The sequence below is a fragment of the Dasypus novemcinctus genome, chromosome 29 (genome assembly GCF_030445035.2).
Source record: "Dasypus novemcinctus isolate mDasNov1 chromosome 29, mDasNov1.1.hap2, whole genome shotgun sequence".
Taxonomy (NCBI): Eukaryota; Metazoa; Chordata; class Mammalia; order Cingulata; family Dasypodidae; genus Dasypus; species Dasypus novemcinctus.
Window position 1 is genome coordinate 21,991,580 of NC_080701.1, and position 15,437 is coordinate 22,007,016.

The window sequence follows — 15,437 nt, forward strand, 5'->3', positions numbered from 1 at the left end:
TTATTTGGAAATTGACTAAATTATACTAGTCATCCCAAAGGAGTAATTTTCCCAAGCTAAAATAATCTCTTTCCTTTCTCTAAAAACACAAACAAAATTTGGCTCTCATCACATCACACTTGTGCTGTTCTTTTTTTTTGTACATATGTTTTATCTCCTGTTTTAGTTGATAACATTCAATTTGTTTTTCAGTATGATTAGCATAATACATTATACAAAAGAGGTACTCAATAAACATTAATGAATAAATAGATTACTGACCGTAAATGTAATTGACACCAGTTTGATATAAAATTTGTAAATGTTACAATTATTTTTAATGCTTTATTTTTTAATATTTTAATTTCTATTAGATTGTTGCTGGTGGTACTGAATGTAGGCCCAAAGTAGATCCTGAATGTGATATTTCTGAGTTTTGTAATGGAAGCTCATCAGAATGTGACAGAGACGTAACTATACACAATGGACATACATGCAAGGGAGGAAGATTTTTCTGTTATGATGGAAAATGCCATGATCTTGATGAGCGATGTGCGAATTTATTTGGAGTAGGTAATATCCTTTTATTATATCTAATTGGTTGGTCATCAATTTTTTTTTTTAACACTAACACAATGTAGGAAAATTTTACATACAATATAAAACTTGATGTTTCAGAGCTATTGTTCAGGTTTTTAAAAAATTATTAAATTAATCATACATGAACATATATAAACAATAAGTGTATAGTAAAAGTTGTGAACTTACAAAATGAACATATGTAACATCATACAGGGCTCCCATAACTCATCCTACCACCAATAACTTGCATTGTTTTGAAACATATGTAACAAATTATGAAAGAGCATCATCAAAGTATTACTAAGTATAGTCTATATCTGATATTTGCTGTTTTCCCCCCAAACCACCCTACTATTTTTTTATTCAGAAACCATACAGTTTATCTAAAATGTTCAATGGCATTTGATATAATCACAAAGTTATGCATTCATCACTTCAATCAATATTGGAATATTTTCATTACTCCAAAAAAGAAAAACAAAACAAAACAAAAAACAAACCAATATCATACCCATATGTTAGCTCTACTAATTACAGATCCTATGATGTGCTTTCACCATTTCTTTTTTTTAATTCTCTCCCCTTCCACCCTCCCCCGCCCCCAGTTGCCTGCTCTCTGTGTCCATTTGCTGTATGTTCTTCTGTGACCACTTCTATCCTTATCAGCTGCACCGGGAATCTGTGTTTCTTTTGGTTGCATCATCTTGTTGTGTCTGCTCTCCGTGTGTGCGGAGCCATTCTTGGGCAGGCTGCACTTAATTTCGCACTGGGCAGCTCTCCTTACGGGGTGCACTCCTTGCATGTGGGGCTCCCCTACGCAGGGAACACCCCTGCGTGGCACAGCACTCCTTGTGCACATCAGCACTGTGCATGGGCCAGCTCCACACAGGTCAAGGACGCCTGGGGTTTGAAACGTGGACCTCCCATGGGTAGGTGGACCCCCTATCCATTGGGCCAAGTACTCTTCCTGTTTCTTTTCATTTCCAAACATTCTTAAGCAACTTCCTATAAATTCTGTACAGATAAAACCTCAGCTTCCCATTCTCTAACCACATTCTTTTCTCTGGTGACTTATATTTAGCTATTAACTCCATGAGTTTACTCATTATATTTAGTTCATAATAGCGAAATCATACAGTAATTGTCCTTTTGTGCCTCGCTAGCTTCACTCGACATAATGTTCTCTAGGTTCATCCATGTTGTCATATGCTTCACGACTTCATTTCTTCTGAAACTGCATAAAATTCCATCATGTGTATACACAATTTGTTTATCCATTCATTGGTTGATGGACACATATGTTGTTTCCATCTTTTAGCAATCATGAACAGCGCCACTATGAACATTGTTGTGCAGATGTCTATTTGTGTCACTGCTCTCAGTTCTTCTGGGTATATACCTGGTAGTCATAATGTCAGTTTACTTGGTAAATCTTTATCTAACTTCATTAGGAACTGCCAAACAGACTTCCACAGTGGCTGTACCATTCTAATTCCCAACAGCAGCAAGTAAGCGTTCTTATCTCTCCACATCCTCCTCAATGCTTTTCTGGTTTTCTGGTATTTTTTAAATAAATCAATTTTATTGATACATATTAATAAAGCATAAATCCATCCAAAGAGTACAATCTATGGTATTGTATCCTTTTTACTTTAGTTATATTTTCTTTAAATTCTTTGAAGTGATTTAGGAGAGTTGTGTGGTTATCACTGAATAGTTGTATTAAATCCTGTATCTCTTCAGGATATTTGATTAGTATTTTTGGCTGGGCCATCTCTTCCTGTTTACTGGTATGGCTTGTAATTTTTGTTGATGTCTAGGCATCTGAATATGTTGGTGAATTTACTCTGATGGCCAGTTTCTCTATTGCCTATTTTTCCCCCATAGCTCTTCTTTGATAGTGTGTTCAACTTACTCCAGGTCTTTAAAATTGCACAGATTAAGTTACCAAAATCGGATCATGGACACTCTAGTAGGCCTCAGATTCTCTCCCAGGGGGAAGTTACAAAGAGAACCTAGAAATTTTTGTCCATGCAATTTCCAGACTTGCCAGCAGATGGCACTCATCAACTCACCTTTCGACAGAGATGTTTCAGTCTGGGCCTTCTTGTGCCTAATTCACTGAAGAAAAGCACCCTGACCTCTCCTCCCTTTTCCCTTGAAACAGCTGATGGGAAGGAAGATGTCTGTTCTCCCCTCCATTGGCTACAGAGAGCCAGGGTTTTACCCCAGCTTAATATCTTGGGGGTAGGAGAAGGGAGTTCTTTCCAGCTGTTGCAGGGGATTGGTAACTCAGTGTTTATTGTTTCAGCTTCTTCATCTCTCTATCTCTCACCCTCTTGGGAGTTGTGTAGCACTGACTGTCCTGGTCTGCTGACTCCCAAAGCAGGTTCCCTGGACAGGTTTTGGCTCTTTCTCCATTGTTTTTGTGAGAGCATTGAGCTCTGCCTCTTAGTGTGCTGACCTCTTCCCCTGTTCAGCTAATTTCACATAAGTTAATGGATGAAAAGCACTTAGAACACTGTCTAGATTAATTAATATTTTGTTAAAATTGTGAATAATTATTAAAATTGCCCAATAACTTATCGACCCAATATTACAAGACAAAAGAGAAATATATAAGATTATATCATAAGAAAATCCATTTAATGTGGGGAGGGTCAATAATAATTGATATGAGAGATGAGCAGGAATTACTTTGGTAAAGGGCATGGGAAAGAGTGTAACAGGTAGCAGAAATAATATGTGCATTTTCTAAAATGAGAACCAATATGTGTATTCAAGGAACTAAAAAAGCCAAATAATATGATGATGAAGCAGGAAGTAACCAAATTATACATTATTACAGTATTACAAGGAATGGATTATTGTAGTTTGTATTAGACAGAAAAGGTTTGAGAGCATTTAGAAAAAAAATGACACATTTTGGCAGTTACTTAAACAAAGAGGTTGAGGGAGTGGGAAACATCAAGAATGACTCCTAGGGAAGCGGACTTGGCTCAATGAATGAGCATCCACCTACCACATGGGAGGTCCACGGTTCAAACCCAGGACCTCCTTGACCCATGTCGAGCTGGCCCATGTGTAGTGCTGATGCATGCAAGGAGTGCTGTGCCATGCAGGGGTGTCCCCCCATAGGGGAGCCCCACATGCAAGGAGTGCACCCCATAAGGAGAGCTGCCCAGCGTGACAGAAAATCTAACCTGCTCAGGAGTGGCGCCACACACACGGAGAGCTGATGCAGCAAGATGATGCAACAAAAAGAGACAGATTCCCGGGCCACTGACAAGAACAGAAGCGGACACAGAGGAACACACAGAGAGCAGACAACCGGGAGGGGGAGGGGAATAAATAAATAAATCTTAAAAAAAAAAAGAATGACTCCCAGATAAGGACTTTGTAACTAGGTGCCTGATGGTGGCATTTTCCTACTAGAAGAAAATTGGAAGGAGTGGAAGAGAATAAATGTTCAGTTTTATACATTCTTATGTTGATATGCCTATGATAGGCCAATTAAAATTTTCACAACACCATAAAACATGTATATATTCCTTATTTCACTGTAAATCAGAATTTAAATGAATTTACTCATGTCAGCAGTTACTAAGAAGGTAGACTTTCCAAATGCCAGTGTTCACGTTCTTAATAACTTAACTATTTTACATATTTTTCTTTATCAGGAAGGATATGCAAAATAACTGGTTCTGCTGGCTTTGGCATTTTACATTCTGTACTTAATAACCTAGTGCAGTCATTTTTCAGAATGTTTAGCCCAAAGGCTGGCATCTTTTACTCCCTTGTAATACTGTAGCCAAATTAGAATGTATTATTGTAGTTTGTATTAGAAGTTTATGTTGGCTTTTCCTCATCCTTTTCATTTCCATATAAATTTTAGCATATGACTTGACAATTTCTACAAAAATTGCCTACTGGAATCTTTAATGACATTGTTTTGACTCTGTATTGAATTCTGGATTGTTGATATCTTAACAATATTGTACCTTCTGACCCATGTACTTGATCGATCTCTCTAAGCAATGTTGTGTAGTCTACTGTGTACATGTTTTGTATATCAGTCATTGATATTAGTCCTAACTAGGTTTTGGGTTTTGATGCTATTGTAAAGAGTGTTTATTTTTCTCTTAAGTTACACTTTCCCTTTTTCCAGTTGTTTGTTGATAATATGTAGAAATATAATTAATTTTTGTATCTTGGCCTTTTATCCTATAAGCTGATTTAGTAAGACATAATGATGTCTACTAAGGATAGAGAAGACTATTTCTTCATTGGTCACTTGAATATATGGAGCTGTACTACAGTACAGTTTTTGCATTTGTTCATTGACAAAAATACTATGTAATAAGAATTCAGAGTACCAGCTCAGAATGAACCATTGTAATAATGAAATTTACAATACCCTTTGCATATGTTCCTTATAACTAATCAGACATCTAAGGCTTTCAGAATTGTTCCTTTCTCTGCAAAGGTGATCAGGGAATATGTAATTTACTGTGGAAAAATAAAAGAAGCAACCTGATTGCATACTTTACTGTCGAAAAGTCACATTTCACAGAGATCACTGGAATTTGATAATGTCATACAACATCTCATTTAACTAGTTCCAGTAGTGTTTTTTGTTGATTTTCTGTGCATGTACACACACACAAAATCATGTCATCTGAGAAAAACTTCTCCTTTTCCTTTTCCAATATTTATGCTGTTTATTTCTTTTTCTTGCCTTATTCCACTATATGGGATCTTGAGTGCAATGTTGACTGAAAGCGGTAAGAAAATTGTAAAACACTTTTACTGGTTTTAGGCAAAAAGCATTGAGGTATTTACCATTAAGTGTGATATTAGTTGTAGGTTCTTCCTGAGTGCTTTTTATAAGGTTGAGGAAATTCCCTTCAATTCCTAGTTCACTTGGGCCTTTTTAAAAAAATGTAAATGGATGTTGATTTTTTCCAAAGGCTTTTCCCACATTTTTAAGGTGATCAGGCATTTTAAATAATTTATTAATTGCTTGATTTTCATTAAAATATTTAATAATTACATTTCATGGATAAAACCCACTTGGTCATTATATATTGTACTTTTTAATAAAGTTAGATTTGATTTAATATTTTTATCAATCTTGTGGCAGTTTGATATTATTGATGAATTCCAAAAAGAAATACTGATTATGTTTATAAACTGGTCTGTTCCTCTGGGCTAGTGATACCCTTACATTGTATTGAATTCAGAGGTTTCATTTTTGCTTGAGTAAATTATGAGTAAGGCTTTGATTGGGCCACATCAGTAGGACATTGAGTCCCCATCACCGTGGCGGGTGGGGAGTCACAGAGAAAACGACAAGGTAGAGGATTCAGAGTTTTGATCCAGGAGCCCAGGAAGTAAGCACGCAGAGAAGCAGATACTTAAGGAAAGAAAGAAGATTCCGTTAGACATGGCAGAGGCCCCAGGAAGAGATAGTTTATGGCTGGCTTTGTAGAGAAAGTAGAGCAGCTGAGCCTGGAGAGAAAAGAGCCCCAGAAGAGAGATGAGACTTATCCCAGCTTACAATTGGTATTGAAAGAAGCTGGGACCATGGAGCCTTAAGAAAAGGAAGCCTGAACCCTTGCAGATGTCGGCAGCCATCTTGCCCCAACACGTGACAAGAGAATTTGGTGAGGGAAGTAACTCTGAGTGAGATAGTACTTCTTATGGTACCTTGAATTGGACTCTTTAGGGCCTTGTGACTGTAAGGTTCTACCCCAAATAAATACCCTTTATAAAAGCCAACTGATTTCTGGTTTTCACATCAGCACCCTTTTGGCTGACTAAGATATATCTATGTTTGTGAGGAGGAGTAGCCTGTAATTTTTTTATAAATGCCTTTGTCAGATTTTAGTGTTAGAATTATGGTATGCTTGTAAAACTAATTGGGAAGTGTACCCTTTTCTGTTTTCTGAGTTTTTGTAACTGGTATTAATTATTAATTATTTTATGAAATTCATCAAAGAAACTATCTGGATAAGGAGTTTTCCTGAAGTGGAAGTTTTAGATTATGATATAATTTCTTCAATAGATAAAGGATTATTTAGATTTTCTGTTTATTCTTGTTTCATTTTGTGTCTTTAAAGGAATTTGTCCATTTTTCTGAGGAATTATATTTAAGGGCAGAAAAGTTTTTAAAATATTCCATTATTATCCTTTTACCTCTGCAAGATCTGTAGTTATGTTCCCTCTTTAATTCCTAATATTAGTAATTTGTGTTTTCTCCTTTTTGCACCTGGATTTTCCTTGTTAAGGATTTATTAAATATTGATCTTTCCAAGGAAGTGACTTTTGGCTTTGCTGAATTTTCTATTATTTATCTTTTTTCTTTATTATTGATTTTCAGTCTTCTTTCCACTTCCACTGAATTTAATTTGCTTTTCTGTCTCTTTAAAATGATAGTTTAAATAATTGATTTTATACTTTTCTTCTTTTTTAATACAAGTGTTTAAAGCTATTTATTTCTTTTAACCACTGCTTTATCTGCATCACACAAATTTCAATGTTTTATTTTCATTAGCAATCAATATAAAGCAATTTCTAATTTACTTTCTTTCTTGATGAATAGGTTATTGAGAAGTATGTTGTTACATTTCCATTATTTATGGACTTTCTAGCTATAAATTTTGCTTTCCACTTTTAATTTAATTCTGTTGTAGTCAGAAAACATAATATGTATGATATTGTAGTGGCAGCAGAGAGAAGTCAGTGTTCACAGTATTGAAGGCCAGGATGCGAGAATTCTCTGAGATTTATTACAACCGGTGGGGCCTGGCAGACTTCTGTCAAAAAAACTGAGCCTAGAGCGAGATTTCCAGGTCCTTTTTATGCAGAGGGAGTGGGGGTCAAGCAGCACTTGACACAAAAGGAGTTATGGCACACAGAAACAAAAAGTTCATAAATTTGTCTCAAAATTCTTACTCCTTGTTATGATTGTTTCCAAGCTTTCCATCACTTTGCATTTTTTATTTTTATTGCTTTTAAGATTTTTGACAGGAGCTAAGGGGACTCACACAGCATTTATTTACAGCCTTTGGGGAAGTACCATGTTTTCAGACACATAAGCTATGGGAGGGGGCTTATCTTTCTCTAATGCATATCAGGGGAACTGCGTTACAGCTTGTTAATTATTGCAAACTTAGCGAGGGGGAACCTCTAACAGGACTCTTTGCCTACCCTTGTTGTTTACAAAACAAGCTCAATAGCAATCCAGCATTAAAATTTAAAGGCCTATTTCTGGCAAAACTTTCCTGTTACTCTCAGTTCAGACCAAGCTTTATCATAAAAACCAATCCATTTTTTTTGTAACTAAGATCTTCCAAATTTAGACTAATTCTTCAGGATGCAGTCCAGTAGGAAGCACTGAGATACCAACGAGGGAGTAGGACTTGAACCCACAAAACCTCTCTCACTACTGCCAAACCTTTAACCTGCAGTTAGCCAGAACCAAAGAGCAGGTTGGTATAAACCCCCGACTCAGATGAAGAGCCCCAGATGGTGCCTTCACTACCCTTGACCAGATGAGATCACCACAGACCCATGGATTAGGACTCTGCTTTTACCCCACAAAAGTATGTTTCTGTTTCACCCACTTTTCTTTCCTTTTCAGATCTAGAGAAGACAGCTTCCCCCCAAACTTCCTGGGAGTACTAGGGTCCTCACAGGAGTTGATCAGGCTCCCCTTCTAACATTTACAGTTAGGTGTTTCCTACATTATGCCCCAGGGGACTTACCTGTCTGGCATGTGGCACTTTTCTGTTTCATTCTCAGGGTCTCCTTTAAAAGCCTTTAGTGCCTCTGGTTTCTTCCAGGAGGGCTCCAGCAGAGTCCACAACCTCTTTCTGGACTAAAGGAGTCCAGAGGCACCCTGGGCTGGGGTTCATCTGGGCCCTCCCAGCTTCCTTGGAGGTGTCTGAGAGGGGTAATCAACTGTTGCCATCACTGGCTTTCTCAGAGATCCCAGACGAGCCCCAAGAAATGTAGTGGCAGCAGAGAGAAGATGGTGCTCGCAGTATTGAAGGCCAGGATGCCAGGATTCTCTGAGAAGGAAGATTTATTATGACTGGCCTGGCCCAGCAGACTTCTATCCAAAAAACCAAGCCTACAGAAAGATTTCTAGGTCCTTTTTATGCAGAGGATTTAGGAGCGGGGGTCAAGCAGCACTTTTGGCACAGAAAAAAACTTTCTTTGTTAGTTTCTTAGGGCTTAGGGGTTTGTTTGGAAACCAGATAAGCTTGAATTAACATACCACCCACATTCCATCTGGATGTAAGCTCAAATACACATTGAGTCTATATCCTTCCTGAATACTCAAAGCCTATAGAGTCTATATTATGTAATTGGCTTTCCAGAAACTAGGCAAATTTGGATATAGAATTAGACAAGTTTGAATACATGCATATACATGTATAGGCTATATTAATATAGAAACTTTATTAACTATTGTTTATGGGTCATCATATGGTCTATTTTGATGAATGTTCCACATATTCTTGAAATTAATGTGTATTTTGCCATTGTTGGATGTAATAGTTGATAAATATCAATGATAACAGGTTGGTTTTAAGTGTTGTCCAAGTCTTCTTTATAGCTACTGATTTTCTGTCTATTAGTTTGATCAGTTTCTGAGAGAGGCATTTCGAAATCTTTGACCATAGTTGCTAACTTTCTGTTTCTCCTTTTTGTTTTGTCAGTTTCTGCATCATGTGTTTTGGAGCAATATTAGCAGTGGTGTACATATTTAGGACTTTTACATCCTCTTGATGAATTGACACTTTTACTATTATTAAATGGCCCTATTAACTCTGGTAATATTTCTTTATCTGATTTTACTTTTTTGTACCATAAATATATATATTTCACCTCTCATATGATTAGTATTTTCATAGTGTATCTTTTCTTATCTCTTTCCTTTTAACTTACTTGTGCCTTTATATTTGATGGATGTTTCTTGTAGGTAGCTTAGTTAGCTCCTTTTTTTTTTTTCATCCTATCTGATCATCCCTTCCTTTAAATGGTGTACTTAGTCCATTTACATTTCATGTAATTATTAGTATGGTTGTTTCTATGTCTATAATAGAGTTGGCTGTCTTTTCATCTTCTTGACAAAATTGTAGCTTACAGTGTTTTTTTTTGAGGCAGTCCCACTATCTATTTTTCTTTTGTTGCTCATGCTTTGGATATAAGCGATTCTTTTAGTTGCTATTGTAAATGGATTTTTTTTCTGACTTCCTCCTCAGATTGCTCATTAGTCATGTATAGAAATGCAACTAGTTTTTGCATATTTATCTTGTATCCAGCCACTTTGCTGAATTTGCCTATAAGTTCTAGTAGCTTTGTTGTAGATTTTTTTGGGATTTTCTAAGTTTAGGGTCATATCATCAGTGAATATCAAAAGTTTTACTACTTCCTTTCCTATCAAGGTGTTTTTTTTTTCCTTGCCTAATTTCTCTAGCTAGAACTTCTAGCAGCTTATTTTATAACAGTGAAGAGAGTGGGTGTCCTTGTCTTACTGCAATCTCAGTGGGAAAGCTTTCAGTTAACTGGGTTTTTCATATATGCACTTCATCATAGTGAGAAAAATCTTCCTTCTATTCTTATCTTTTGAATTGTTTTATCAAGAAAGTATGTTGTATTTTGTCAAAAGCTTTTTCTGCATCTATTGAAATAATTCTGTGATTTTTCTTCTTTAATTTATTAATATGGTATATTACAGTGTTTTTTTTTTTATTCTGAACCACGCTTACATACCTGGTATAAAGCCCACTCGATTGTGATGTATAATTTTTGAAATGTGTTTTTGAATTTCGTTAGCAAGTATTTTATTGAGGATTTTTGCATTTATATTCATTAAAGAAATTGGTTTGTAATTTACATTTTTCATAATATCTTTAATTGGCTTTGGTATTAGGGTGATGCTAGCTTCATAGAACGAGTTTGTAGGATTCCTTTTGGAAGAGTTTGAGCAAGATTGTTGTTAGACCTTCTTTACATGATTGGTAGAATTCACCTGTGAAGCCATTTGGTCCTGACTTCATTTTTAGGAGTTGTTTTTTTTTTTGTTTTTTTTTTTTTTTTTTTTTAAATTAATTTTTTTATTGACTTTGTAATAATGTTACATTAAAAATATATATGTGAGGTCTCATTCATCCCCACCCCCCCCACCCCCCCTCTCCCCCCCCAACAACACTCGTTTCCATCATCATGACACATCCATTGGATTTTTTTGATGACTATTTCAAATTCTTGTGACTGGTTTATTGTCGTATTCTATTTATTCTAGGGTCAGTGTGGTTTATTTGTGTGTTTCCAGAAATTTGTCCATTTCATCAACTTTGTCTAGCTTTTTGGCTTATAATTGTTTATAAACAAGTATCCTCTTCTGATCTCTTTTATTTCTGCTGGGTCCACCCTATTATTAACATCATGGATTAATATTGTATATTTGTTATAGTTTATGAGAGAATATTCTTATATTTGTACTGTTAACCACAGTCTATCATCCACCAAAAAATTCACTGTGTTGTACAGTCCCATGCCTTGTTCACTTTGTCTGAAGTGTACACATCAGTGGCTCCCATTTTCATCAGAATTAAGCTGTCTTAGCCTCAGTCAATTTTAAAACATTTTCCTTACTCCAATAGGAAAAAAATCCCATTTCCCCTATTCTTTAAAAATTTTTATTTTTAAAGAAGCATTAGATTACATAAATACTGCACCAAAATTATGGGCATGGGGGGGTGGGAAGCAGATGTAACTCAAGTGGTTGAGTCCCTGCTTCCCACGTACAAGGTTCTGAGGTTCAGACCCTGGTACTCTCTAAGAAAAAAAGAATTAAATTAAAAAAATATGTAAGGATTCCCATATACCCAACACCACCCTCCTCCCACACTTTCCCCCATTAACAATATCTTTCATTAGTGTGATACATTTGTTACAATTGATGAACACATACTGAAGCATTGCTACTAATCATGGACTATAGTTTACATTACAGTTTACACTTTGCCCTGCACAATTTTATAAGTTTTGATAAAATGTATAATGGCCTATATCCATCATTGCAATGTCATGCAGGACAATTCCAATATCCTCAAAATGCCCCATGTTACACCTATTCTTCCTTCTCCCTCACCTCAGAACCTCTACTGGCCACTGCCTTTATATCAATGACACATGTTCTTCCATTGCTAGAATAATAACAAGCATACTTTAGTCCACAGTGCTTTCCCTTCTTATGTTTGTTCATTCCTCAATCTTGAGGATTTGGGGATGGTGATGCCCACTCTCTTTCTGATTGAGAGGGGGCTTAGTTCCCATTGGGCAGATGAATGGAACTGTTTTGCTTGAAGTTGTAGATACTCTGTTTTTTGGGATAGGTGTTGTCCATCCTCATCCTTTTGTTAGTTGTCCTGGGTGGGTCCGATGAACTGGAGAGTTAAGTTTTGCAACTCTGCTGAAATTCAGGGTTCAACTGGAATATAAACAGACCAAATATTTAAGTCTCCGGGACATATATTTAATGAGTATAATGCTAATTTTAGGTTCAAATAAAATTGGCAGAAGAGCCATGTGTAGGGAAACTATAAATGAGTCTAACTCTGTTACACTGGGGAGCATAAATTCCAAAGTAAGGCCCACTAACAGGGTGCTGATTTCCTGAGATTGTCTGCCCAGCAAAGCATTTTTATCAAGAAAGGATGTTTTTAACATTGTCTTGTTTATTGTGTGGGTTTCCACCCACTGAGATAACACACTATGTCAAGATGAATACTTACATAATCCAGAGAGGCATGCCCCAGGTGTGCCCTATCCTGCATATCCCTCCACCCTGATGCCCTGCACCAGTAACCTTCCCCTGCCATATTTCTCAAAAGAATATTACCACCATTGTAGTTTTAACCACAGACCTGCCAATTCCCAGAGTTCACCTGCTTCCTCCCCCAACCCTCCCCTCAGTTCCATGTATAGTTCAGCCACCCCTGTCTTCTCCCCTCACATTCCTCCATTTCCCCTATTCTTGACCCTTAGCATTGATATAATACCTTCTTTGCCATTGATGCAAGAATTTTACAATATTGTTGTTAACTATGCTCTATTAGTTAATTGTATTTTCCCCAAGTATCACATATTCTTAACACCTTGTAATAGTCCATAAATCATTCTTGTATTTGTACTAAAACTGCAATATTCATCCACTGCCAGGCTCACTGTGTTATACAGTCCCAAGATTATTCTCTAGTTTTATTTCTGTTGACATTTATGTCCCTAGATTGCCTCTTCAGCTTCAATCATATTTGCATATCAGCAGTGTTAGTTATACTCACTATAATGTATTACTATAAATTGTTATCTATTTCAACACATTTATAATCAACCTAATTAAAAACTCTACCTACATTAAGCATCAGTGCTCCTTCTCATCCCTCATCCCCTAGGAACTTATACTCTAGATTTTTTTTTTTTTAAAGATTTATTTTATTTATTTAATTTCCCCCCCTCCCCTGGTTGTCTGTTCTTGGTGTCTATTTGCTGCGTCTTGTTTCTTTGTCTGCTTCTGTTGTCGTCAGCGGCATGGGAAGTGTGGGCGGCGCCATTCCTGGGCAGGCTGCTCTTTCTTTTCACGCTGGGCGGCTTTCCTCACCGGCGCACTCCTTGCGCGTGGGGCTCCCCTATGCGGGGGACACCCTTGCGTGGCACGGCACTCCTTGCGCACATCAGCACTGCGCATGGCCAGCTCCACACGGGTCAAGGAGGCCCGGGGTTTGAACCGCGGACCTCCCATATGGTAGACGGATGCCCTAACCACTGGGCCAAAGTCCGTTTCCCTATACTCTAGATTTTATCGCCATGTATTTACTCATCGAATTTAGTTTATATTAGTTAGACCATATGATATTTATCCTTTTGTATCTGGCTTATTTCATACAACATAATGTCTTCAATGTTCAACGCTTTGTTATATGCATCCCAATTTCATTTCTTCTTACAGTGGAATAGTAATCCATTGTGTGTATATACCACATTTTTTTTAGACATTCATTGGTTGATGAACATTTGGGTTTTGGCAATTATGAATAAGGCTGCTATGACACAGCGTGCAAATGTCAGTTTGCATCCCTGTTTTCAGTTATTCTGAATAAATTCCTAGTAGCGGGACTGCTGGATCATCTGGCAGTTCTATGTTTAGCATCCTGAGGAACCACTAAACTGTCTTCCACAGAAGCTGCACTATTTTACATTCCTACCACAGTGAAGAAGTGTTCCTATATTTTCACATCCTCTCCAGCACTTGTAGATTTCAGGGTTTTTTTTTTGTTTTTTTTTTTTTTTCCCATAATGGCTATTCTATAAAGTATGAAATATCTCATTTTAGTTTTTTTAAAATTTGCATTTCTCCAATAGCTAGTAATACTGAACATCTTTTCATGTGCTTTTTGACCATTTGCATTTCCTCTTTGGAGAAATGTTTAAGTGTTTTGCCCATTTAAAAATTAGATTGCTTGCCTTTTTATTGTTGACCTGTAACATGGAAATGAAACCCTTATCTAATATGTGGTTTCCAAATATTTTCTCCCATTGAGCAAGCTGCCTTTTTACCTTCTTGGCCTTGCCATTTGAAACCCAAAAGCGTTTAATTTTGATGAGGGTCCCTCATTTTTTCTTTCATTGCTCATGCTTTGTGTATAAGATTTAAGAATTCACCACTGACCACCGGGTCATGAAGATGTTTCCCATATGGTTCTAGCTTTTATATTTAGGGCTGTGACCCATTTTGAGTTAATTTTTGTATAAGATGTGAGATAGGGGTAATCTTTCTTTGGGATATGGATATCCAGTTCTCCAAGCACTCTATTTGTTGAATAGACTGTTCTGACCCAGCGGGGTGGGCTTGACAACTTTATCAAAAGTCACTAGACCATTGTATTAGTCAGCCAAAGAGGTGCTGATGCAAAGTACCAGAAATCTGTTGATTTTTATAAAGGGTGTTCATTTGGGGTAAAAGCTTACAGTTACAAGGCCCTAAGGAGCCAACTCAAGTCTGTTTTCTCTCCAAAGATGGTTGCCAATCTCTGCAAGGGTTCATCCTACTCTCTCTCAGCTACAGACTGGCATAGGGCTTGTTTCCTTCCAGGATTTATCAGCTGCTTGCGTGCTCTGTTCTCTTCAGCTGCAAACTACCAGGCAAATGCTCAGCTCTCTCTTCCTGAGGCCACAGGATCAAAATTCTCTTCTCTTCTGTGTTTATCTCTTTCTGTGTCTTCTTGAATGTCTATTTATATAGCTTACCAATGGGGCAGGGATTCAACCCTGGGCCACTCCCTACTGACGTGATTGAACCAAAGACCTAATCTTGATTTAATCAGGATTAAACATAAAACTTTTGAATTTAATACAATGAAAAGGTCTCACCCCCAGAGGAACAGACCAGATTACAAACAATCTGTATCTCTTTTTTGGAATTCATAAATAATATCAAACTCCACAATCATAGATACAAGGCTCTATATCTGAACTCTCAATTAAGTTCCATTGGTTTATGTCTATTCTTGTACCAGTACCGTGCTATTTTTACCACTGAGGTAGGTAATATAATTTAAAGTCAGGAAGTGAGAATTCTTCATCATTGTTCTAGTTTTTTAACGAGGCTTCTGGCAATTTTGGGGTCTTTTATCTTTCCAAATAAATTTGATAATTGGTTTTTCCATTTCTTCAAAAAAGTCTTTTGGAATTTTAATCAGAATTGCATGGAATATGTAAATTAATTTGTGTAGAATTGACATCTTAGTGATATTTATTCATCCAGTCCATGAATATAGAATGTCCTTCCATTTATTTAG

General features: G+C 36.8%; 1 protein-coding gene across 6 annotated transcripts in view; it reads left to right on the top strand.

Annotated features, from left to right (window-relative positions):
* ADAM32 (ADAM metallopeptidase domain 32) overlaps window positions 1–15,437 on the top strand; it is a 269,013-nt gene that overhangs the window by 147,320 nt on the left and 106,256 nt on the right. For all 6 annotated transcript variants that reach the window (XR_011647754.1, XR_009184075.2, XM_058290128.2 and 3 more), the window contains one exon: window positions 354–552. Coding sequence is in view for 4 of the 6 variants with exons in the window: in XM_058290128.2 (XP_058146111.1) it covers window positions 354–552 (199 nt within the window). In the remaining 2 variants the exon portion in view is untranslated. The remainder of the gene's footprint in view (window positions 1–353; window positions 553–15,437) is intronic.